Here is a 27,744-nt window from a genome sequence, read left to right on the forward strand (position 1 = left end):
ATTATGAAAATAATTCATAACGAAATTTTCTTAGGAATTCTAAGAGGGATCTCTTCAAAGAACATGATTGAATCCTTGAAAAAATTGTGGAAGAATCACAAAGGTCATTCCGTGTGATTTTTTTCGCTAGAATTATTGAAGGTTTACAAAAAGAATGAATTTGTACATTTAAACTACAAATGAAACTGATGTGCCGCGAAATGCGACAAAATCACAAATTATTAAAATCTATACCAATCTGTTACAAATACGAAATTTGTGAAAATCGTGATTATTGCGACCAACATTACATCTGTAAATTGGAGATGAACCAGCCGTGGGCTGAAAATCTCCCTTATAGAGATAATAATAATAATACATCTGTAAAAACAGGTATATGCTAGGCCCCCCCTAGGCCCCCTCCAGACAAAAATCCTAGCTACGCCAATGCTTTCGATGCGGAAAAGTTATTTTTTGATGGTTAAAAAAAGTATTGTATTATCCCATATAAGAGAAACGAAGAGTTTTGTATGGAGACAGCAAGCATGTTGGAAAAATCGGTTTAATCTAAATTTAATCGTGCAATTTCAACCAAATTATATCTAAAATGAAAGTTTAAGTGCAAAATAGCATGCTCGGTGGATTAGATCACAAAAAAGATGGATAAATTATACTTTAAATTTTATGTAAACATCAATAAAACTAGTGTTTTATATAACTTTGACGACCTGTAGCAAAAAATTGTGACGTGCTGGAACATTTATGAAAACAGCATTAGATTTAACAACCCCAAATCTACTCGAGACACATAATTTGATCCTTGAGACACACAAAAATGTCATTTTTGTTACGCTGTGCTATCCGAACTCCAAGTCTGAAAGACATCCTGTTAAACACCCCACAGACGCTCAGACGGTTTGACCAACATTGACTCCGATTGACCAATCTGACAGTTTGTGAAACATGTTTGACGATTGGCGAATCTGTTGGCAAAAATCAAACTTTTTTGATTTTAATCAAACCACCGGTGGGTGGAGCCAAATGTTTAACAAACTGATCGTACCGTATGTAGGGATGTTGCACGAACAACGACGTCAGCATGGCAAATTGAAGCTTCGGCGTCCCTTGAACTGCGGATGCAGATGGGTGACAAGTCAAAATGCGTGAATTTACACAGCGTCGACAACATAGTGATCTAGAAAATGTGCACTCTTGAATGTTTTTCTATATATTCCACTGGCGTTTTCCTAAAATCTTTATTCTAATTCTTTAGCAAATACACTTGGATTCTATCGGTGATTCTATAACACAGGGATTGTACCAAGAATTCCTACAAGGAATCCATCAGGAATTTCACCAAGAATTCATCCTGGGGAGATTCCATTTAATGTTCTTCCAGGGATTCCATCAAGAAAGTTTCAATCAGAAGTTGTTGTAGGGATTGCCAGGAATTCCATCAAAAGGTTACACCATGAACTCCATCAAAATTTCATCAAGGAATTCCATCAGGAGTCCTGCTAAATTTTCTAGTTTTTCTAATGATTTCATCAGAGAGATTTCATCATAAGTTCTTCTAGGGATTCCATCAGGAGTTCCTTCGGCGAGTCCACCTAAAACTCCTCTAGGAATTCTATTGGCAATTTTATGAAAAATTTCTCCAGGGATTCCATCAGTTCCTCCAGGAGTTCTTTTAGGGATTCCATCAAGAGTTCTTCTAAGGATTTAATTAGGAGTTCCTCCAATTATTCCATCAAGAGTTCCTTCAAGGATTCGATAAGGATTTCTATCAGGAGTTCCTATAGGCATTCTATCAGGATTATTTTAGGGCTTCCAATAGAGTCCTTCTGGGGATTTCATAAGGAGTTCCTCCAGGGATTCCGTCAAGAGTTCTTTCTGGAATTTTACCTGGTATTCCCCTAGAGATTATTTCAGGAGTTTTTCGAGAAATTTCATCAGGATTTTTTCTACGGATACCATAAGGAATTCCTCTAAGAATTTTATCAGCAGTTCCATCAAAAATCTTATCAGGGATTCCTCCAGGGATTTCATCGAAAGTTCCTATAGGGATTCTATCAAGAGTACCTTCAGGGTTTCCATCAGAGTTCTTCTGGGAATTCCATCAGGAGTTCCTCCAGGGATTCCATCAAGAGCTCCTTCAAAAATTTCACCTGGAATTCCTCCAGAGATTATATCAGGAATTCCACCAAAGGAGTTCTATCAAGAATCTAATAAGGAATTCCTCCAGGGATTTCATCAGGAAATCAGGTTCCTATATGTAAGCTTTCAAGACTTCCGCTAGGGCTTCCATCAGAGTTCTTCCGGGGATGTCATCAGAATTTCCTCCAGGGATTCCATCTATAGTTTCTTTATTGATTTCACATGGAATTCTTCCAAATATTCTATCAGGAGTTCTTAAAGAGATTTTATCAGGAGTACATCTAGAAATTCCATCAGGATTTCTTCTAGGGATATCATAAGGAGTTCCTCCAGGAATTCTATCAGGAATTCCTTCAGGAATCTTATAAGTAATTCTTCAGAAATTTCAACAGGAAATCCTTTAGAGATTTCCTCAGAAGTTCCTCTAGAGGTTACATTAGAAGTTTCTTCAGATAGTCCAGAAAAAGGTTTTTCAGAAGTTTCGCTAGGGATTCTAGGGAGTTCTTTCGGAGATTGCACCTGGAATTTATCTAGAGATTATATCAGGAATTCCTCAAGGAATTCCATCAAGATTTCTAGCTGGGATTTTATAAGGAGTTTCGTCAGGCATAATATCAGGAATCCCCTTGAGGTATTTCATCAGGAGTTCTTTCGGAGATTGCATTAGGTGTTCCTCCAGACATTACATCAAAAGTCCTTCTAGGGATTACTCCAGTAATTCTTCTAGGGGTTCTATTAGGAGTCCTTCTTTGGCTTCTATCAGAAATTCCTCCAAAGCTCTTATCAGGACTTCCTTCAAGAATATCAAAAGTTTCTGTAGGAATTCCTTTACGAGTTCCTTCAGATATTCTACTTGGAATTTCAACAGGCTTTCTATCAAGAATTTCACTAATCAGAAATTCCTCCAGGGATCACATCAGAGGTTCTTCCAAGAATTCCATCAGAAATTTATCAAGGCATTTAATCAGGACTCTTTCAATAGATTTTATTGGGAGTTTTTGCAGGTATGCATCAGAAATTCTTCCATGGATTTCTTTTGAAATAATTCTAAGATTTCATTATAAAATCCTCTTGGGACTCCATTATGACCACCTTCTGGGGTTCCATCAGAAGTTTTGCCCGGGATTATATCAGGAATTTTTCTAAAGGTTTTTCTGGGTTCCATCAGGCTAATTACTATGACGGATTCTACCAGAATTTCCTTGCAAGGGTTGTTCTACGAAATTCTTCAAGGGAAGGAATTGATCAAACGATGCCTCCCGAAATTCTTTAACCAATTAATATCTCCAAGGGTTATCAGGAATTCCTCCTGGAATTTTAACATAAATTTCTCGAGAGGATTTTATTGGCGGAATTTACTCAAGAGATTCCTTCCGGAATTTCTCAAAGAATTTCTTGCGGAATGTTTCTAAGGATTCTTGGGGTTTTCAGGAATTCCTCCAAGAATTTTACCAAATATTTCTTATTAGGAACCACAAGTAATTCGGGAATCCACCAGTATTGAAAATGCATACAAAATGGAATTCCATCAGGGATTCCTCTTAGAATTCCTTCAGTAATTCCTTCGAAAATTCCGCTAGGATTTCCTTAAGGGGCTCCAACTGAAAATCCCCCTTAAATCCTCTTAGGATTCCAACTTAATATCCTCCAGGGATTCCATCAGAGGTTCCTCCATGGATTCAATCTGGAATTCACCCAGATAATTCTCCATGATTTCCGTAAGAAAACCTTCAAGAATTCTAGCTGAAATTTCCATAGGGATTCCACTAGATTTTTTTTTCAGGAACTCCGCCAATATTTTTTTTCTGACGCGAATGCACCCTCTGATGTAAAGTGTCTTTAATAAAAAAAAAAATATTTTTTCAGTGATTTTTCCGAGAATTAAAAATAATTCTCAAGAGGTTCTTCTAAAACCTTCTGGAAAAATCTTCAATGGTTCCGCCCAAATGATCCCCAAGGATCTCATAATGAAGAGGATTGAACAAAGCATTTTTCTGAATGTTCAGGTCGAATCCCTGGAAGCATTTTTTGGAAAATTTCTGGTAAAATTTATGAAACAGTTTATTGCAAAATCCTTGGAGAAATCAAACCAAAGAAACCAAAGTTATCACTGGAGAAATTCCTTAATATATCTCTGGGAGAACATTTAAAGTAATCCTACAGGATAAAATCCTTCAAGAAATACTGGAAGGAATTGATGGATAAATTCCTTAAGGAATCTTCGGAGAAATTTATGGTAGATTCTTGAAGTAATCCCTTCATAAATCCCAGGTCCAATGCCTCATATCGTTGATAGTTCAACTGTTGTTCCTTGACCTCCCTGAGGAAGGTCTCAAACAGACCGAAACGTTGGACGAAATAAAATAACAGTTTTTAATTTAGTCTAGACTGAAAAGCCAATCTAATATCAACAATGCCACATAGGCTCCCTTCAGGGATACAAGGAAGAATCTTTGAAGGAAAAACTGGAATAATTTAGAAAATAAATTATTGAAGATTCCCTAGAAGAATTATATGACCTGGAGGAACCTCTCAAAAAATTGCAAGCGGGATCTCTAAAGAAATCCTTGGAGGAATCCCTTGTAGGATTTTTTTAGAATTCTTTTGCAGTATTTCTTATAGAATTCCTGAAAGTTTCCTGGTGGAATCCCTGGAGGAATTCCTTGATGAATCCTTGGAAAAATTCTGAGTAGAAGAGTTCCTGGAATAAATCTCGGCATGTATTTCTGTCGGAATTTTCGAAGGAATTTATAGCAAAAACCATGAAAGACTTCCTGAAGCAATCCCTACAAAAATGTTTGGATTAATCACTTTTGGGAGGTTTCTTGGGAAGGATTCATTAAGCAATGACGAATTCCATGTCAAATCGGTTAGTCGCAGAACTCGACCATCTTAGATTTGCAGCAAATTTTGCACATGTGTACCATACCAAAAACATGTGCATGAGTGTTTTCCATAGAAAAATCGATCATTTTTACTCGAGAATAATTTTTGAAAATGACCTATAATTTTTTTCATGTAACCTATTTGAAAAATTCTAGCTCCGAAACAACTGATTTTATGGAAAAATGTTCTATGAAGAAATTGTAGTGAATCGTTTGGCCTACAAGTAAAAAATGTACACTGAAAAAATATTTTATTTTTTTCATGAAAAATTCAAAAATAAAATTTTAATTTTAAATTACACAAAAATCCCATTTTTAATATTTTTTAAATTTTCACCATCTATTCTTGATTGTAAACAGATGTTTGGCACAAAGTTTCATGATGGAGAAATTTTTAATAAAAAAGTTTTTCTAAGAACAACTTATGGTCGATTTTCAAAATTTGGGTTTTTTGTCAACATATATATGTTCTGCAATATAAAACTTCAAATGATTCTAAACCATAATGATTAAATGAATAATTTCTCTAGAAGAAGCCATTTTTGAATTATATCGAGTTTAATGCAAAAAAAAAATACTTAATTGTTAGAATAAGCCATTTTCATCAGTTTTTCGCGATTCTTAAGCAATAATTATACGTATTCGAGAGTAAAGACCATATGTTTCTCCACTAACATATATTTTTGATGAAGAATCGCAAATAAATAATGAAAAAGGCCTATTTTAATATTTAAATAATATATTTCGCATTAAACTCGATAAAATTCGAAAATGGCTACTTCTAAAGAAATAATTCCTTTAATCATTATGGTTCAGAATAATTTCAAGATTCCTATTGTATCATCAGAACGTATTTATTTAGACAAAAAAATATCAAAATTTTAAAAATCGGCCAAAAATTTTTCTTAGAAAAACTTTTTTATTAAAAATTTCTCCATCATGAAACTTTTTGGCAATCAACTAGGGAGACTTACGGCTTCGGCACCATTCGACAATTATCGGAAATCAAATTTCAAACACAAAATACACAGTATTTTTCTATCGAAATACACCAATGAAAATATTCAGATGATACTGTGTTCTGTCAGCTTTCCGCTGACGAGATTTCCGAGACGGAACAAACAATTTTGCTAGAGATGACCTCAATTCCAATTAACAAGCTTCAAAATGCGACTGATTTGGAGCTGCCGAACAGATTCGCCTGGAAAGTTGCCGAAGAGAATGAAGCCGCCGACAATAGTCACACTGACAAGAGATGTTCGCAGTGTTGTAAAAGCGTTTCCAGAGAGATTTCAACAAGTCTGTCGGTGTGAATCGAAAGATGATTGAGCAGCGCATGGATGTAAACAAACAAACACGTAATTTGGCTGCTGATGTCCGAGAAAATTACAAAAGAAGCGTGACATCGGCTTAGACTGCCGAGAATACGTAAGTTCCCCTATCAAGATTCTATTGTGAAAATTGAAAGAAAAAAATTGAAAATAGAGTTTTTGTGTAATTTTAAATTTAAATTGTATTATTGTTTTTTTTCATGAAAAAACATAACATATTTTTTCAGTGTTTTTTATTTCTAATATTCCAAACAGTTCATTACAACTTCTTCATAGAAAATTTTTCTCTAACAATTTCGGAGTTAGAATTATAAAATAAGTTGCATGCAAAAATGAATAGGCTATTTTCAAAAGTTATTCTTGAGTCAAAAAGATCAATTTTCCTATGGAAAACACTTATTCTGCCATACCAAAAACATGTGCAAAATTTAATCAAAATCGAAGACTATCGAACACGATTTTTATTTTTTTCGACTCATTCTGGATGGAATTCGTCCAATCTCTTTAATAATTTCTAGGGGAACTCCTGGTAGAATCGCAAGAAAAGAATCCTTATTGTACCTGTTCAGGAATTCCTGAAGTTTCGCTGGATGGATTCCTAAATTTATCTTTGGGGGAGCTTTTGGTGGAATACTTGAAGGAAGCATTATAAAACTCTTGGGAAGCTTTCGGGTAAATCCCAAGAGGACTCTGTAGAAAAAAAAGAATCGCTGAATTAATTCCTTCTGAATTTTCTGAAGCAACTCCTGGTGGAATATTAGGAGGAGTCCTAGGAGGAAGCCCTGAAAACAGTCCTGGTGAAATCCTTGGGGGAATTTCTGGTGATGAATTTCTTGAGAAGTATTTGAAAGATTTCATTATGTGCATAATGCACGATAGAATCGTTCGAACTAACTTCCAGAAATTGTTATAACAATCTTTGGCGGAATTCTTGGAGTCAACCTTGGAATAAGTTCTGAAAAATTACTGCAGAGATCACTTGAGGTATGTTTTTGGATTGATCCTTGCCCGAAATGAGCCAGCTTTGGGCTGCACATCTCGTTAATAAAGATAATAATAGTAATAATAAATTGATATTTGAAGGAATCAGTGGAGGCAGTCCCGAAGAACCTTCGAAGGAATCTCTGGAAGAATGTCTCCTGAAGGTATGCCTGCAGAACGTTCCCCGGAGAAATTTCTGGTTGGAACTGTGGATAAATTTCTAGAGGAATTACTGGTGAAATTTCTGGTAGAATCCTAGGAAAAATATCTAGTGCAACCCCTAGTATAACCCATGGATTCATGGAAAAACTTCAAAGTAGAATAACTAGAGGAAACCACTAAAGATTCTGGATAGAGTCCTAGAAGAAATTACCATAGCCATTTCCATATCGATGACTGTTCAGAATAATCCCTGACAGAGACCCTTAAAATTTTAAAGTTTTACCGAAATTCTTCGTGCGAATTATAACTGGAATTCCTCATCAATATCAATTTCTTCCGGTACTTAAATTTTGAAAATTCTGCTATTCCTCACTACGGTTATTGCTTAAAAATTGTTGATGTATAACCACCTACAGCCACATAATAGGAATAAAAATAAAAATCGCATATTCACTAGACTTGCCGAGATCATTCAAAATATGCGAAGAAATATAGTGATGCTGCAACGAACTTTGACAATCGGTCAAACGGTTGCAGCAACGTAAATCGGTTTGACTAACCTGGGGGCGGAATCAATGTTGGTCAAACCGTCTGAGCGTCTGTGGGCTGTATAAGAGCTGGTGTTCCTCAAGCCGCATTCTGGGTTCAATATCATATGTACAAAATTCCAGAGTCTGTCCACATAACATAAGTGGAACTCGAGTTCAAGATGTGGGACCCACTTTAATATTTGCTTGCTGGTATTAGGCCATCGGAATGTCAAAAGAGATATATCACCAATACATCAATCGACTTCGTATTGAAATTAATCAAAGGTAGCGTATATCCAGAGTGGCAACGAAAGGAATAGAAATACATATTTTTAGTACAACTTAATAATTAGCTTAACGCCACTCATTTATATTTGACAAAATTGCATACTTAGGTCTTAAGGTGATTATAAAACGAAGCCAAACTTTGAATTTTCAAGTGCACAAGACGAGAGTATCTGACAACAGTTCGCGTTGAAAACCTATCAAATTGCTTGCTTGCTGGTGATGACCAATGGGATAGATTTTCTACGCGGAGCGCTGTTTGGTTCTCAAGTCTTGTGCTCTTGAAAATTTGAGGAGTGGCTTCGTTCTATAATCACCTTAATCAAATCAATCATGTAAAAAATCAACAAAACTGCTATCTTGATCTCTTGCTGAAGGTGTAATGGATTTTCAAAACATCCAGTTTGGTTCAATAAAGAAATAATACATTTGAAGAATCGTAAACAGAAACTACATAAAATTTACAAAAAGCATACAAGTCAAGAGAATTTACAAGTATATTTGAATATGAGCGTACAGCTCAACTCAGTAATGCGATTGGCATATGAAAGCTACAACTCCAAAACTGAGCAAGAAATCAAAAACTGTCCAAAGAATTTCGTCAACTATGTTAAATCTAAACAAAAATCCAATAACTTTCCTTCTACAATGTATTTTAATGAAAAGGTTGGCCATACCTCACAAGATATATGCAACTTATTTTCAATTTTTTTTTCAAGAAGTATACACAACATACTCTGAAGCTGATCGTGATTATGAGTATTTCGATTTCCATCCTGAATTTCCTTACGATGTTGGTATTAGTCATATAAATGTGCATGAAATATTGAATAGTTTGAAAAACTTGGATGCAACCAAATGAAATGGACCGGATGGAGTTCCACCAATCTTTATGAAGACTTTAGCAATTGAATTAACTACTCCCTTATTTTGGCTCTTTAATATGTCACTGGAGTCTGGAGTCTTTCCAAAGATGTGGAAAAGCTCATACCTTGTTCCCATTTTCAAATCTGACAAAAAATCTGATGTTATTAACTATCGTGGCATTGCCCTTATTTCGTGCATCCCGAAGCTCTTTGAGGCCATCATAAATGAAATAGTATTTATCCAAATCAAAAACAGAATAACTACAGCGCAGCACGGCTTTTTTAAAGGGCGATCGACAGCCACTAATTTGCTCGAATTTGTAAACTATTCGTTGAGTGCTATGGAAAATGGAAATCATGTAGATGCTTTGTACACAGATTTAAGTAAAGCATTTGGCCGTGTTGATATACCCATGCTTATATTTAAACTGCAAAAAATTGGTATTGAAGCCAAATTGCTGAAATGGATTGAATCATATTTAACCACTCGCGAGCTAATAGTGAAATTTAAAGGAAATAAGTCAACTCCCATTCATGCCATTTCAGGGGTTCCACAAGGCTCTCATTTAGGTCCGCTTTTGTTTATGCTCTTTGTGAACGATTTGTCGTTTATTCTTGACAAAATAAAAGTATTAATCTATGCTGACGATATGAAACTTTATATGGAAATAAAAACTGCAAACGACGTACAAATCTTCCACACGTGGTGTCAGAAAAGCCTACTACAACTGAATGTAAAAAATGTAACCTGATATCTTTTAGCAGGAAAAGAGACAATCCTAATGTAACAATAACTTTAGGCAATCAAAATGTTGAAAAACGTTATAGAATCAGAGACTTAGGCATAATTTTAGACTCAAAACTTACTTTCATTGATTGTTATAGTGATGATAAATAAAGCTAATAATTTGTTAGGCTTCATTAAACGCTTCGCTTATAACTTCAATGATCCTTACACAATAAAAACATTGTTTATTGCCTATGTTAGATCAATACGTGAATATAGCAGCATAATATGGTCACATTTTTCAACAGTACATGATGAAAGGATAGAATCGGTGCAAAAACAATTTTTATTATATTCTTCTTCTTCTTTCTGGCGTTACGTCCTTACTGGGACAGAGCCTGCTTCTCAGCTTAGTGTTCTTATGAGCACTACCACAGTTATTAACTGAGAGCTTACTATGCCAATGACCATTTTTGCATGTGTATATCGTGTGGCAAGTACGAAGATACTCTATGCCCTGGGAAGTCGAGAAAATTTCCAATCCGAAAAGATCCTCGACCGATGGGATTCGAACCCACGACCCTCAGCTTGGTCATGCTGTATAGCTGCGCGTTTACGGCTACGGCTATATGGGCCCCTAATTTTTATTATATGCTCTTTGCAAATTAGGTTGGACAGAATTTCCATTACCATCTTACAAAGCTAGATGTATGTTGATTGATATTCAAACACCAAGAGAGCGTCGTGAATATGCAATGATTTCATTTATAAACGATATTGTATCCCATAAAGTTGATTCACCAGAATTATTATCTAAATTAAACTTTTATGTACCATCCAGACGTTTACGCCATCGAGAACTATTTGCAATCAAATATCACCGTGCTAATTATGCAAAATTCGGGCCAATGAACCAAATGATGACTACTCATAATAAACATTACAATTCAATCGATTTAACTTGGTTTAACCGTTTTCCGCTATGTGTCGTTCTTTCAATCGTTGCTCACTTGAATTCGATTTTCATATCCCCCATACTACGCTCCGAACGAAATTCTCTCAGATTATTTCAGAGTCTCATCAAAATTCTTGTTGCCCTCTTTTGAAGGCTAGCAAATTAAATCGTTTTTATGTTAATATTAAGAAAATAAGTGTATAGTATTAAGTTAAATTGTATCATTTGGATTGTATGTTTTTCTGTTGGTACTAAAATATGAGGAGGTTTTGCGCCCATTTGAGATAGAGCTGAGGTGCTCAACTCAAACGGGCTTTTCCCTGCTCCAAATAAAGAATAAAGAATAAAGCACTAGAACAGTATGTTTAATGTTAGAATTGAACACTTCAAAGTCTTTCACAGGATATTCTCTATAACTAGCTTACCCAGCGAACGTAGTATTTCGTTTCAGACCTTTCAAAAGATTAGGCCACAAGAAATATTCCACTATGATCTTCTCAAAATTTTCAAGATCCTGCAAGAGAAATGCTGAACCCTGCTAGAAACAACCTGGTGCTGGTGAGAATCCTCAGAATCTCGCTTTAATTTCCAGGAACGTTGAAACATTGTGAAATATTTCGTGATTAAAATATGCATTTCTTTCAAAAAATATAAATATATTTTTTAAACCATATCTGCTATGGTAACGAGAGACATTCAAAAGCTTCAAATTATACAAAAAGGATTTGAACATGGTGGCAGCCTGGAAGTTTGCAGGAAACAACTAAGACGGTGAATATCATTGACTTATTGTTTAACCATCACCGGATAGTGGTGAGAGTCGATTGTAGTTCATATGGTCGATAATGAAGTGACGTTACGTAACGCCGTATCCAAACATGACCGATCGTAGAACTGCATCCATTTATTAGGTAACGCTAAAATTGGCGAGCCTCTTTGAATAAACGTTCAATTCGTGCTGTAAAAATCATCATTGGTTTTGTGCTTTCTGGAAAAGAGATTCGAAAGCAAGTTCACTTCCAAGAGCTTTGCCCTGTTTCAAATAAAATAATTAATAAAAAAAAACATTGTGAATTCTTGGAAGCTTATTATGATGACTTTAGCTGAAAGTCAACCTTTTTTTAATTTGTTTTGAACTTTAGGAAGATAATCCAACCAAAATTATATTTCAAATTCAGTTTGCTCATGAGCCAACAATATTAATTTTAACACTCGGTTGTTTAAACAGCCAACGCATGATTTGCAAATCGTTTGGAGGAAGGGGTGGATTCCATCATGTTTAACGCTGTGACTGTTGTGAGACATTGATTCAGAGAACGACAGAAGAGTGGTGTATTACCTCAGCGAAATGAACCGAAACGATTGCTTGACAAACAGCAAACAAACAATTTCTGCACTTTCCATTCAGTAACAGTTTCTCTGTTGGGTTTCTCGTTTCAGGCAAACGTTTCGAGCCGTCAACGCATGAAGCCAGCAATTACAAGGTAGTGATGAAGCTGACGATAAAGGAAGTCGACATCGGCGACTTTGGCACTTACAAATGTGTGGTCAAGAACTCCCTTGGGGAAACAGACGGATCAATCAAAGTATATCGTAAGTACAGAGAAGTTGCATTTGCTCTGACAAATCCATGTTTCCATTTGAGCACTACACCGGAAGCAGTTGCATTGGCATTGTGGTGGAAATTCAATTTCACCTTTCAAAATAAGCTACAATTTTCACTACATCATTGTACTATTGCATCTAGGAGTAATAATACAAATATCTCGCTTGGTACGAATCACCACTCTGGGACATGACTTTTACTATTGTATGGAAGGTCTGCTTGCTTTCGAAATTGTTTAATATCAAATAAAATCATACACACAGCTCTAGTAATTTATTCTCAGCTGGTAATCAAAACCGAGGGATCCAAAAATACAGAAAATCTTTGAACCAAAGCGTAGGGAACAAACTTCTGGTGGACCCCTCATCAGGCAAAACATTATGTACCACCTCTAGATTTGCGGTGTAGCTTGGGTGCTATAGCATCCACATTGTATTCGTAATGTACTCTGAACCTTGGTTATGCGTGAGATGCTATAAACAGGGAATACAAGGAGAAAATATCATAGAGCTGTTTCCATCCCAGCTGCAGATGCCGCTGTTTGTGCAAAAGTATACAAAACGAGGCAGGAAGGAAGCGTTTCTCTGTGCCCAATAGTGGCAATCTGGTGGCAGAAGCTTCCATTCATATGACTCTATTTCGTTGCACAATCGTAGTTGTGCTTGTTTCATTCATATTTATACCTCTCTGGGATGAAACTTGATTTGTAAATGCATAATAGTGCTCTTGTTTTGTAAACATAGCTGGAATATGCCATTCCCCCACTTACTCGATGTGTCGACAAGCTTTAGACTATAGCTTAGACGATTTTGTGAATTTTAAGTGGTTAACACGACGAAATGGACTCCTGTGAAAGAGAGTTATTTAAGTGCTAAGCAGTACTAACACAAAACGAATTATGAATAGTTATTTTCTAATTTCTGTGTACATTTCTTCGAAGTTTTACATTCCCACTTAAGTTTGGCCTTCCTATTCAACTTATGTTACCTAGTAAAGTCTTTTTTTGTCTGCTATTGCGTCACTTGATACATTGTATTTGGTGAGGGGTGCACAATTTCTTAGAAGTTGATATTTTTTTTTTGCAAATTATCATTGAACAGAAAAAAGAAACGTTCACTTTTAAACTATAAGAAATTTTGTTTGTCAACCCTAGCCAGCCCACCAGTTTGGTTTTTGTCCCGCTAGTTGTTTTACATTTATATTTTTCCTTACAGATATTCCATCGACCACAACTACCCCAACCAGCCCTCCAACAACAACATCGTTGCCAACTACAACTGACTATCCGTATCGAAAAAATTGTAAGTATTGTATTGCCCTTTGTAAGAATTAGTTGAATAATGCTAAACTTTCGCTAAAGCTCGACAGGTATAAAGTTCTGTCCTTTAAAGCATTACTTAAACTCTATAAATTATACCCGTCCGGCATTTACACCTAATGGACACTGGGTTCTCCATAGAGTTATACGAGCTCATTCTCTCCCATCACACAACGCTAAACAAGCACCCATCGTTTGATCATTCCAAGGCATTACTTTCGACTTTCGATCTATTATGTCTTATTTCTCTGGAACCATCTTAGGGATAAGGGGCTAAAGCGCTTAAATAGCCTAAGCAAACTACTTGTCCTAGCAGACTCAAACATTGCTACAGAGAACCAGCCTCGACAGGGTTAACTACTAACTAATCTATTCGAACTGCACCATTTTTCGGGAAGTTCCCCCCCGGTCATTCGGAGAATGTGTCATTCGAGGAACTGGCGTTCGGGGAACCGACATTCAGGGAAATGACTTTCGCTGAAAAGTAGCACAATCGTGCTCTCTAACACGTTCTTGATATCACTAGTTGCTCTTCATCGTTTAGGTCCAGAGTGTTCCGCTCGCACCTGAGGGCTTCAATGTTTTCCAACCTCGGACTGGGTCGAGTTACATCGCACTGCCCTCTGCCCACCAAACGTTACATTACCTGCCAGTTCATGGTTCCTATAGGTTAAGACTGCACAACGTAACGTCGATAATCGCTTCTGCACCATTTCTGCGGAAGGTGTTCACTGTACCCACATTTGCCAGCTCTACATTTAAAGCAGTCGGGGATTCCAACAATAGATAGCCCCTTTGGTTGGTGCAACAGCCACCCCACTCCATTGCCTATGTAATAAAGTCACCAGATATCACTTTTGGCTGCTGATTAGCTAGTTAGGCCTATCATCCTGTCAAACATGTGGAATAATTCCTTAATTGACCACCTTGAGGCGCGTAACCGCATCAATAGAACACGCCGTTAGTTCCTACTATCGCAGAACCGTTTTGATGTAGAACTACGTCTTTCTTCTCTATACAGGAGTGAAATTGGAATTTCAAAACCAAGAGCGTTACGTTGGCATGAAATATTTTAAACTTTTATAACTTTTCGCTGGCTTAACGAAATTTCTTGGTTAGCACCTCGATCGAAAGACAAGACATCAAAGGTTCATGTCGTTTACTTACTGAATCCCACATACCTGTCCAAATAGTTCAATAACTGTTTTAAAAGAGAACGTTGATTTCAAGCAAATCTATAAATAGGGGTGCTAGAGAAAATTTGACGTCATTTGCTTTTCACTCTCCAATTGGCTCGCATCTCAGCAGGCAACAGATCGGCTTTCTCTGACCGGGCGTGCTTCTCAGTCACAGACATCGTTCGCTATCGGGCGAGAAATTTATCTTCATAATAAAGAAAACTTTTGATTATCAATAGCTCGTATTGAATAATTAGGGAAAGTCAATCATTCCAACAATTCATGTTCGACCAATTTCTCACGCATTAGCATTCTCCGCAATTTACAAGTAATTCTAAGCCTAACACATTATTGGCACATACCCATTTCCCAGATTGGTCGATCAGAAAGCGAAGAGCACAAAAGGGAGGAGCATCATCTGCTATTCCAAGGTTATAAAATGTGCTGCCTTCGTCGGATTCAGTTTCATTCCATTTCCGCTTTTGAGCTGGTAAGAGCTCCTCCGAAGTTGCTTAGCGAGAAGTACACCATGTCCAGTATATTCTCATACAAATTTGAAATAACATTACTTCGCACTTGTCTAACTGACATCATTGGTGAATATAATTTTTGAAAGGTGTTTTAATAGTGATTCACTACAGGAAATATTACAATTATAAACTTGTTTAATTAACTCAAGACTTAACGAAACATATTTCCAGCGGCACGCTCATAGGCAAAGCCCAATATCGCACATCTGTTTATCAAATTTTATCAATGTTCATTTATTCAAAACCCAATATGATTATATTAAAGTTTCTGAAACATTTTTATGAATGCTCTGATTTTTATTATATAAACCAGACCAATATGATCAAAAATTCATTTTAATTACAAAACATTACTTCAATGGACATTTCATCACATATCATAGCAATTAATTTTTATAATGTATCAAACAAGCTACTCTACGTCAGTTTAATACTACCAAATTATAGTGAAATACTAAAACATAGGATTATCCTACATTTAGTGAAATTATACCAAAGAAAAGAAAAAGTGTATGAGAATATATTGACCACGGTGTACCTCGCTGCTAGAAACCTGCTGAGCTGTTAATCCAGAATCTGTTTTGTGGAATCGCTCAAGATTTTAAGATTTAGCTACGTTTCCAGATTTCAACTAAATCCCTGTGTTCCGCTACCCTGTTGCTGTTGTGCACCCATGAAATATTCAGCTGGTTTGTCGCATAAACAGAGAACTTATTCACATCTTCTTCTTCTTCTTCTTGATATTAACGTCCTCACTGGGACAGAGCCTGTTTCTCAGCTTAGTGTTCTTATGAGCACTTCCACAGCTATTAACTGAGAGCTTTCTTTGAAAAAGTTTCCATGTTTGCATTCGTATATCGTGTAGCAGGTACGATTATACTCTATGCCCATACCCAAGGAAATTCCCACTACGAAAAGATCCTGGACCGACTGCAAATCGAACCCAGACACCTTCAGCATGGTTTTGCTTTGTAGCCGCGGACTCGAACCACTCGGCTAAGGATGGCTCCAACTTATTCATATATATATGTAGAGAAAAGCTCATGTTGAAGAAAAATAAATTAATAAATGAATTATGAACACAATGTTAAGGACTGTTCATTTTATAAAGTGGACACCTTGTGCATGCTGTATCTTTCTTATTAATCAATGAAATTTCAATCGGTTTTTTGTACATCATTCGACTAGTATTGTACAATGTTGTGATAATAAAAATTCTCCAAAATAATTAAATTTCACACGAATATGGAACAACGATTAGATCGGTCGATTTTTTGAGGTTATCAAAATCAATGATTGTAAGAAATTGGCTGGAAAATTCGATAATTTATATTTTCTATTTTCAAAAAAGGCTTGTTCTTTGAAAGCATCATCCATCAGAAGCCTGATGGAAAAAATCAAGTTATTTTTGGAGCAACAATTTTACAGATATAATAAAATCAATTTTCGCGTATATTTTTAATTTTTTTTTTTAAATTTGATGGGAATTGATATGAGTAGTATTTTTAATGTAAAAGTACGTCCTGACGGAAGTCCTTATATAGTATTAATATGAAAAATATCTTACGCCTTCATAGAGTTACTTAGTAAGTCCCCACGTCACATTCAAAGCACAACAGAAACACAATTGCTTTATTCTTAGAAGACCTATCAAAGTACATTGACAATCATCAAAATTGGCAACACTGCTGTAATAAAATCGATTTTATTTTCCACATATTATTTTCATAATATGTTATTCTGAGATTACCAATTGAAAAATTCGGAGAAAACTGTTTACAATTTGCTGTAGATCGATAAATATGCGTACATGATTTTAAAAGTATGAGACTTTTTAGTAAAACTATCATAAACAGTAAAATTTATACTTAAGACTGTAGTTTAATCTCACGATTTAGCTTTCGTTTATACTAATATAGTTACTTTAGTAATCCAAACTAGTTTTGAACACGCTTTTTACTTTTCTCTTTTGCTGGGAGTGAAAGGATGGTGTATCAGCAAATTTGGCCATAAATGGGTAAATCACTAAAGTTACCTAATGTCATAGAATGGTGGAATATAATTGATATTTTTAAAGCTTTACCTTTAGTAGAATAGTAAAGGATACAAACATACAATTTGTTCATAAAAATAAGGATTTTTGTTTTGCGAAAAATAATGTTAAACTTTGACGGACAGCTTTTTTAAAGAGTTTTTGGAAAAATTATTTAGCTCTTCAAACAAAAGCATTTTCAAAGATTTTATATTTTCATAGCATTTTAGAATAATAGGTCAACGATACACAGAAAACTGATTACGATTTTATCAATAAATAAAAAAGATATAGCATAAACAAAGTGTCCACTTTATAAAATGAACAGTCCTTAGTTCACAAATAATAGCACGCGTAGAATTGGCACAACCAAATTTCAAAACTGTTTTCTCCCTACGATTTTCCGCCTCGTGACTCCACCTCGTATACATGGTTGACTTCCAAAAGAGATAAATAACGCATCGATGAACAGGTGGAGCTCCTTCAACATATTGTCAAGTATAAAACCGATGGCAATTCTGAGCGTAGGCCATTCAGTAATCGAACACCACGAACGGACGAAACGTTCAGACAGCGAAGAATCACACCATCAACGGAAAAAGCGCGAAAGCAATAACCAATCGCGTGCGAGTAGCGAACAGAGCGACGAAACAACCAAGCGAGAACGGCACCACTCGCCATCGGTGAACGGAGCTGGAGCAAATAAAACCAGTGGTTATTCTGCTCCCATCTCATTCGCAAATCGAACGGCGTAACGAACGGATCATTCGGAGCAGCAAGGAAGAGCGCGTGAAAGCCACAGTAGTGTGCGAGTAGCGAAAGGTACGAGAGTGCAACGAAGCGAGAGCCTACCATTCAACAACTGTAAATCATTCAGTGGACAGATTCCTAGGCCCTTTTCAGGGCCAACAAACGTTGTTACAAGGGTTTAATAAATAATATTTCCTGATTTATCTATCATGATCTAAATCTAGCGGTATTGTACAAAACTTGATTTGGTTCAGATAATTTATACCACATAATCTTATGAAATTTGAGAATTTACTCGTGGACGCCGCTGCAGCGCCGTCGGACCGTAATAACATCATAGTACTCAGCATTGTATGGCATTTCTAACAGCATCTTTGATTTATCATATAATGGGGGAACACTGTCCCTTATTTTTCGGAAATGCGAAATGTTATAAGTTCATCATTGTAAAGTGCTCGTTTTGGTAAGAAAAAAATCAGGTAAAAATTTGAAGTCCGTACGTGGACGTTAAGTGGTCCCCCAACGGCCCTGAAGGTATTAGGCGTAGATGACCCCGTGCGCAAAATTAATCTCGCTGCTCTAGTGCACGCAGTATGAGTACGACAAGCCAATTAACAGACATTACCCACCCCAATTTTTTTTAAAGGTAGAGACTACTTCTTGGATAGGGTATCGTCCTGTCGTTACTATAGCTACTAGCTGTTGAGACCGATTGTACCCCGTTTGGCATAAGGTCGTTTGACATAAAGCCGTTTGGCATAAAGTCGTTTGGCATAATGATTGACTTAGAATGAATATCGGCATTTTTGAAGCTTACACTGAGATCAACACCAAGAAGCCCATAGCACACATTTTTGGTAGGTTCTTAACAAGCGTGGTGTTGGTTCAGAGATTTTCCAAGCTATGAATTAAAAAAAAACTGTTGTTACATTAGAGAGCATAACTAAATAAAACTCGTGACGGGTCTGGTGGAAGATCTATTTAGAATACCAGTGTTTGGATTTTGATCCGAATAAGCCGATATTCGGAGAGTGTAACAGATCGCGAATCATAACATTTCGTGGCACATCACATTCGGAGAGCCCTATGAATGTAAACATTAATTCTCTTGTTTGGTACGTGGCACGAGAGCGTTCAAGAGCAGCAACTATCTCAGACTGCAACAGTATCGAGCCGTTCGGGTGATTTACGTTTTGCATAAAATTGGTACCTTTCATATTTTCTGGTAATGCTGCCTTTAACAACCAAATTATAATCTATTAAGCACAGAAAAAAAAAACTATTCGCCTCTGTTTCTTGATCAGAATGAGAGTGGGTCAGCGAATATTACAAGTTTTGACACACAGTGATCGACGCCAAACAGTGGGTGGTGTGTGTCTGTCTTATTTTCATTCATGGTTCGTTGTCTTCAATGAACGATGAATGTCATGTGTGTTGTATGAATGCAGGCGAATAAATGGGATGAAGTTATGACTCGTGTGTCAATGATCGTTAAAATTTCCAAAGTCTGTAGAATACTAATTTTCCCTACATCCCAGAACTTTGAGCTTGTTGTGATATACATATTTGATAATAGTATATTGGCAAAAAATAGTTCGCAGTCATTAATAAGGAGAACGCTCATAGAAAATTTCGCTACAAGCAAGCAAAAATAACCTCGATACGAGTGCATATTATTTTTAGTTTAAAATGTTTAAGGCTCTTAGGCAAAAAAAAATCTTCTCACTGCATAACTCAAATGAACAGTACACTTTTAAAAGAAAATATATGTGGCAAAACTTTTTTACTACGTTTTAATACAAATTTTAATTTTGGAAGTGTACATCAAAAACAATGTGTATAGTTGAAAGAAGGGAAAATTTGTGATTGAGATAATTTCCAGAATATCTCGAATATGTTAAAAATTGGCAGGTTCCTAAGTAATTATCATTATAACATAATGCACGTCTTGCAAGAATTGACAAAACAGCAATATATAAAATGGTAACATTAAGCTTCACAAAATAATACAAATTTGAAACAGAATATATATAAAGAACAGCCTATTTTTAAAAGAAGGCAAAATTTATGATTTAACCAATAGAAGATTGGACGCCAAAAATTCTTGCGACATAATAAAACGAAAAGACATCGACAATTGCAAATTGCCAAAAATGCTGAGGACGGTAAAACTCAAAAGAACCGCCAATTAAATAAAGAAGGGTGCATAATAGATGGCCAGTTCGTTCACCACCCTGAAATGTATAAAATGACGACAATTTTGAGCTAAGCTTAGCTTAGACTGACTACACAAATCAATGGTTGCTATTCCGTGATTGACCGAAGTCAGTGAAAATGCACAAAGAATCAACTAGAAGTTCGGCTGGGATTGACCATAATCTTCTTCAATGTGCATAATTCAGTGCCTCTATTTATACAGGGTCAATAACGGCGCCGGCCACGTCCTTGCAGTCAGGTGGGATTGGGGGAAGGAATTTTAGTGTGTAACCTTTGCTATTTGGAGTCCGTGTTTGCCTCTGCATCTCCACAAAGGTTACTGGGAGGGATGTTTGTTAATGAGAAGGATCGTTGGGTCACAGGATTCACCTAGATAAGCGATTAGACCATGATAAATAATGATTTGTGAGATATATACATGCTTATTTGTAAATATAATATTTTCATTTGATATGAACAATTTCTATATAGTGGAAAATTATGCCGACACTTGATGTGACGAACCATTCAAAGTTTGTTGAACAAATACCTAAATGTAACATTCCTACAGCTGTCAGGACGAAAGCATGTGTTATTATATTTTACTTATTTGAAAAGAAACAAAAACTCGATTGACTGGAACATCATAGAACACTCTTATTCTTATGCCGACACTTACAGTGGCGAACCATCCAAAGTTTGTTGAATAAAGTGAACCTTTCGCAAGTCTACACTTGTAGTGTCGAACCATTCAAAGTTTTTTTTAATGACAAAAATATAGGTAAAAGGGGTGTTCTGTTCTGAAACGAGCTCACCAATTGATCCTATATCCTTCACTGTGCAGCCACAATCCACTCTCAGCCTCACTCGTTTGCTCGGCTATATAAAAAAAACTCAGAAAAAAATAGGCGCGCGACCCAAAAAGGAAAAAAAAAACTTGGCTTTCTTGACGCACTGCCCAGCAGCAAGCGTCAAGGTCAAAGGATCAAAAAGCACTAACCGATCACGCCACTTTTTCACTTACTAGAACCGAACTCTATAAAATGACGACAATTATGAGCGCTAAAAACTTTTCGGGGAAACGGGATACTTGGGAAACTGGCATTCGGGGAACTAGCGTTCGGGGAAAAAACATTCATGAACCGACATTCGGGGAAAAGTAGTACAACCGATCGAAGTAACTGCAGAAGTCGCTGATTACTTGAGCAGTTCAATGTTATCGAATGCCGTCCTTTTGTTAGTTGGAAACAATAAAATATTCAAAAAAATATAGTTCCAAAGAACAGCCTATGTATAAAATAAGGTGAAATTTATTTAAATATATAAATCAACAAAAAAACTATTTCATTATTTCGAAACTCAAAAAAAAAAATTAAAAGGAGGGTTTTTTCTAGATATAGAATAAAATACTATTGGTAATATCTTTCCTAATATCCTTTAGTTTATTCAAGAGAATATGATTGTTGAATCAAGTGTCATTTGAATCCAGAACAAGCCTGATGTCATCAGAAAGATTCAATGGTAGCGTAATAACGAATGTCATCCTAAGAAATGCTTGGTTTCAGACTCATTATGTCAAACGACTTCATACCAAATGACCATTATGCCAAACGGCTTTATGTCAAACGACTTTATGCCAAATGACCTACCACCGTTGCGACCTATCCACCACCCAGTTTCCGTTGTTCATTGGCATGCGGTATGGGTCCGATAGTTACCCCACGTTGGTCTTCGTTTCCAAGACTGACTGCCAAATATCAGCTGCTGGGCTGTATCACAGTGGTTTAAATTTAAATGTATTACTTCCGTTTTGACTGCTTTTATACACCGCATGTGTCTGGACATTTGGGTCTACTCGTTGAGTGTCTGTTCTGTCGACACATATTAGGTACTTAGCGATTTGGTTACAATCGCTTGCACTATGGCCTTCGGCGCCGCATTTTCTACACAGCTTACTTTTGTCGGGACCACTGCATTTCATTTCCACACGAATCATAACCCTTCCCGAAACACTTGGAGCAAACTTCATGAGTCAATTGTATGCTCAGATGGCAAACCGACTAGCCTACCTTGAGTATGTCCAAGTTCTTCGCTTTGTTGGCCTCTGCAACCGGCAGCCTGATTACCGCCACCTGGATACCCTGCGGGCCTCTTCTAAGGTGGATGGTCTTGCTGGCTACGTCGATGTCACACTGTTCTTTGAGGGCAGCCGAGAACTCCACTGCATCGATGACTTGATCCAGATTCTAACACTGGAGAATCACACATGCAGTCAGGGATTATCCCATTATCCTCTTCACCAAGTAATTCTTATGCTAGTTTCTTATAAGCTGCACCCTTTTGCTTGGCATCTTGGCATTCGCCTTATGCTCCGCACATCTGAACTTAACTTATGCATTATATCATTATTCATAACATTATCATGTTATTTCCACAATTGCAGATAAAAATAAAATCTATCGGCCAATAGACGAATACTCGCCATCAAGTAAGATTCTATTAGGTGACAATGGTGATCAATGGAGTATAGATTTATCGAAAGATAAAGGTGAGTCTGGAATTCACGTGATTGTCCTCATTTCTTTTATTCTTCAAAACATCTTGTAACACCCTATGAATGTCAATAGATATTGATAATAATCGCTAATTTCAATCATTTTCCTTTTCGTAGAACGCTACAGGGAAAACTCCGCTACTCTAGAAGACCAGCGGGAAAAAGAAGCATTCGTCGACAACGACACAAACTCGAATGCGCGCTCCACATCGCATCTCAACTTCAAGGACTTGAATTTACTCCTCGCGTTGCTTATGATGTTTCACCTGAGGTGATGGGTTCGGGCAAAATCAGTAGAAGCCAAGCCAACTGTACGCTGAATAAATGGAATTAATTTAGTTGAACTATTTACTTGCTGATAATCCAAAAAAAGCATGAATAAACCATTTCTTTCTGCTACAGGAAACAGAAAGCATAGATCTGGACAAAACACAAATAGAGAAGCATAACTGATGATTTAATGTTATACAATAAAGGTAATTGCATTTTGTAATAAAACGGTACACGGCGTGTCCTACTTATTGTCTGTATCCGAATGCAACCGCGGAAAAGTTGAAGCTAGTTTGCTGTGTGGTTGTAGCTTAATCTTTGAAAAGTCCCCTTCAGTAAAATGGAATTGTTTTTCATGATTGTATATAAAAATTTCATCCGAAAAGATTGGTAAGTATGATTCAATCAAGCACTATATATTTTCTATATTGTATTATTTTGCATATGAATGATCAAGAGCGTAGCTAAGATTTCGATGAAAGTTGAAAGGGGTGGTTTGGGGTGGTTTGTTGTGTGTTGTGGCGTGCGAACTATCTCAAAGTTATGTTTCAACTATTATAAAATTTCAATTTTTGATACCTTCCCCTCTCTTCTCTGTGTGGGGTTATATTAAAATTCTTCACGTATGGGTGTAAATCTTTGTCATAATTTTACAGGGACCAAATGCGACTAAATTCAATTTCTCGAATGGATAATGATTCTACTTTACAGTTCGTGATGAAGAAAGTAGTTTTTTCTTCATCACGAACTGTAAAGTAGAATCATTATCCATTCGAGAAATTGAATTTATTCGCATTTGGTCCCTGTAAAAGGAGGAAAAAAAAATCTAAAAATCACTAGTATTTCGAGCAATTACCTTTAAACTCTAATATGTTGCTTATCGTGACAGATAGGCCTATTTTGTCTGCGATTTATAGACTTCTTCAGTGTCGAGTGCTCGACTTGAGTTGAGTACAGTAAGCATATAATGTAAATTCGCACCGGAACAATCGACATAAATCCAGGCATCGAAAACGGACTAAAATTGGAAACTCGGATCATGGCGAAATGCAGGCGCGTGATTGGGTGGTGGGTGGTGGCCGGAAACATCGAAACCCAAAAACGAAACAGCTTTGTGGTGCCACTTCCAGCAAAATACCAGAGGTCACCACAGTGGCTGGAGAGGAAACCAGAACAACTATTATCGAAGTCGTTCATCAGGTTTCCGAAGAGGACGTGGAAATTTCCGAGGAAGAGGAAATTACCAAAGAGGTAACTTTCAAAATAACTTCCAGAATAACAATAATAGTCAACAGCGGGATAATCATAATAATAACAACAACAACAACAGGAATAACAATAACCGTGGACGACAAGAAAATCGCCACGCTGCCAACGTAGTGGAAGAGAATATCGAACCCAACGAAGATGTAAACGTGGCAAATCTTTTTCGTGAGTAATGGAAAATTACTCAGAGTAAAATTTGGTTGTTATCGGAATAAATTTGGTTTTATTATCGATAGCGGCGCTAGTTGTTCAATCATATCGAGCAATCTAGTACCCAAAGGTGTTATAATTAACACTGCAGAAACAATTACAATAACTGGGATTAACGGAAAATCCCGTTCCTTAGGAACAATTAAGACTTCCATAACATACAAACATTATAAATTTAACACCATATTACATGTAGCGGAAAATTTACCAGAAAGTGTACCTGCATTGATTGGTACCGACTTTCTACGTTATTATAGAGCAAATATAAACCTTCAGAATATGACATTAGAACTGATGCATGAGAATTCACATATTACCATTCCATTTGAAATTAACCAACGTAGCATGCTGACTATACCAGCACGCACAGAAATTTTAACATGCATACCTACCAATGAGAGAAAGGAATGTGTGGTTCTGAATAAGCAGATATCACCATTCGTATTTGTAGCGAATTCCATTGCTACACCGAAAGATGGGAAGATACCCATTAGAATTGTAAACGTTGCAAATAAACCTATATGTATTGATTCTTTAAAGGTGGAAACAAAAAGATTGAAAGATTTCAATATAATAGGGAAAATTGAAGCACCACGACATGATGCGAATAGGTCTGAGCAACTATTTAAGGAATTAAATTTGGAACATTTATCGTCAAAGGATAAGGCAACTATAACGAAACTATGTCTGAAATATGCCGACGTGTTCTGCTTGAAAAACGACAAATTAACTACAACTAGCATGTACACATCTAGCATTAAATTAAAAAGTGGCACGACGCCCGTATATTCGAAACAGTACAGACTACCACAGTCACAAAAAGTGGAAATTAACAAGCAAATCGACAATATGATGAACGATGGAATCATCGAGAAGACTAGCTCAGAGTGGAACAGTCCGATTCTTTTAGTACCGAAGAAATCGGCAAATGATACTAAAAAATGGAGACTCGTTATTGATTATCGAAAACTCAATAATGTTCTCGAAAATGATAAATTCCCACTTCCAAATATTGAAGAAGTAATCGACTCTTTAGCAGGAGCCAAATACTTCTCGCACCTAGACCTTTCACAAGGATACTATCAATGCCAGTTAAAAGCAGCAGATAGACCTTTAACTGCTTTTTCTACGTCAACTGGACAATACCAGATGACGAGATTACCGATGGGCCTGAAGATAAGTCCATCAGCTTTTTCAAGACTCATGACCATTGCTATGGCGGGTCTCAATGGAGAAAAATGTTTAGTTTATCTAGACGATCTGATCATTTATGGAAAATCACTAGATGACCATAACAGAAACCTTTGCGAAATTTTTGAAAGATTGAGGCAAGTAAATCTTAAACTCAATCCATTAAAATGTAACTTTTTACAGGAAAAGCTCGTTTATCTGGGTCACTATATATCTGCAGAAGGAGTACGCCCGGATCCTGCAAAAATCGAAATCATTAAAAAATGGCCCAAGCCAACAAACGCGGATGAAGTAAAGCGATTTGTTGCCTTTGCCAATTATTATAGAAAACATATTGAAAACTTTGCAGAAATTTGCGCACCTTTAAACTATTTAACTAGAAAATATGCAAATTTCGTTTGGACCCCAGAGTGCGAAACTTCATTTAATTTACTCAGGGAAAAATTTTTGAGTCCACCTATACTTGATTTTCCAGATTTTTCAAAAGATAATACATTGCATACTGATGCATCGGGATATGCGATTGGTGCAGTACTTTCAAATAAGAACGGCAAACCGATTGCATATGCCAGTAAAATGCTCAATCAGGCAGAGAAAAATTACCCAACTATTGAGAAAGAATTACTAGCTATGGTTTGGGGTATACGTCACTTTCGACCTTACTTGTTTGGAAGGAAGTTTGTGGTGTATACTGACCACAGACCCCTAGTATATCTTTTCTCACTTACAGACCCTTCTAGTCGGTTAACTAAATTTAGATTAGCCCTAGAAGAATATGACTTCGACGTGATTTATAAACGAGGTACGGAGAACGTGATAGCGGACGCGTTATCGCGGATTTCGAGCCATGATTTAAAATCATTGTCTGAAAAAACTTGCCTTATAACAACACGTTCAATGGAACGGAAAAATAGAGAAAGTTCAGCTGATATGACTGGAGTAAATAGGACTGATCAACCTACGACACCCGTCACAGAAAGCATAGAACTTCATTTAAGCGAAAAAATTAAAGACGTCGAGTTTTCCAAAGATAAAATAGCAATTCCATCACAGACGACATTAGTTCACCTACGGGGAATAATGAAACGCATAGTGGAATATGCTAAAAAAGAAAATAAAGCGCTAATAATAAAGAATGTTGCAACATCTAAAAAATTAATAAAAATCATCAACAAATTACAAGTTGAGGGCATGCCCAAGCTCATAGTGATTGGAAAACGAATTAAAGAAGTTAATGACGAAAAAGAAAAACTTCTTATTATGAATGATTTTCACATACTGCCAACAGCTGGCCACAGTGGAATCAAAAGAACTCTAAATACCATCCAATTACGATATTATTGGAAAGGTATGGGTAAAGACGTCGAACAATTTATCAAACGTTGTAAGAGATGCCAAATCAATAAATTATCAAATTTAAAAATACCAATGAAGATAACAACAACCGCTAGTTCAGCATTTGAAAAAGTATACTTGGACATCGTTGGTCCATTAATTAAATCAGATGGATTTGAGTACATCTTAACAACACAATGCGAACTATCAAAATTTATAACAGCGACACCAATCCCTGATAAGACCACACTGACCATTGCAAATGCCTTTGTAACCAGTGTTATTTTAAAGTATGGAGTGCCAAAAACAATTGTCTCTGACAGAGGAACGGAGTTCATGTCAGAACTGTTTACATCCGTAGCAAATATTTTGGGAATAGAAAAACTAAATTCAACCGCCTACCACCACCAAACCATAGGAGCCTTGGAAAACTCACATAAAGTACTGGGA

General features: G+C 36.5%; 1 protein-coding gene across 6 annotated transcripts in view; it reads left to right on the forward strand.

The window, feature by feature from the left end:
• The window catches only part of LOC5567451 (lachesin), a 135,428-nt gene extending 111,903 nt beyond the window's left edge, over positions 1 to 23,525 (forward strand). For all 6 annotated transcript variants that reach the window (XM_021844510.1, XM_021844508.1, XM_021844509.1 and 3 more), the window contains exons 9-12: positions 12,299 to 12,451; positions 13,679 to 13,765; positions 22,912 to 23,016; positions 23,140 to 23,525. In XM_021844510.1, the coding sequence (XP_021700202.1) occupies positions 12,299 to 12,451; positions 13,679 to 13,765; positions 22,912 to 23,016; positions 23,140 to 23,297 (503 nt within the window). In that variant the 3' untranslated portion in view covers positions 23,298 to 23,525. The remainder of the gene's footprint in view (positions 1 to 12,298; positions 12,452 to 13,678; positions 13,766 to 22,911; positions 23,017 to 23,139) is intronic.
• Positions 23,526 to 27,744: the final 4,219 nt, after the last annotated feature.

The sequence above is a fragment of the Aedes aegypti genome, chromosome 2 (genome assembly GCF_002204515.2).
Source record: "Aedes aegypti strain LVP_AGWG chromosome 2, AaegL5.0 Primary Assembly, whole genome shotgun sequence".
NCBI lineage: Eukaryota > Metazoa > Arthropoda > Insecta > Diptera > Culicidae > Aedes > Aedes aegypti.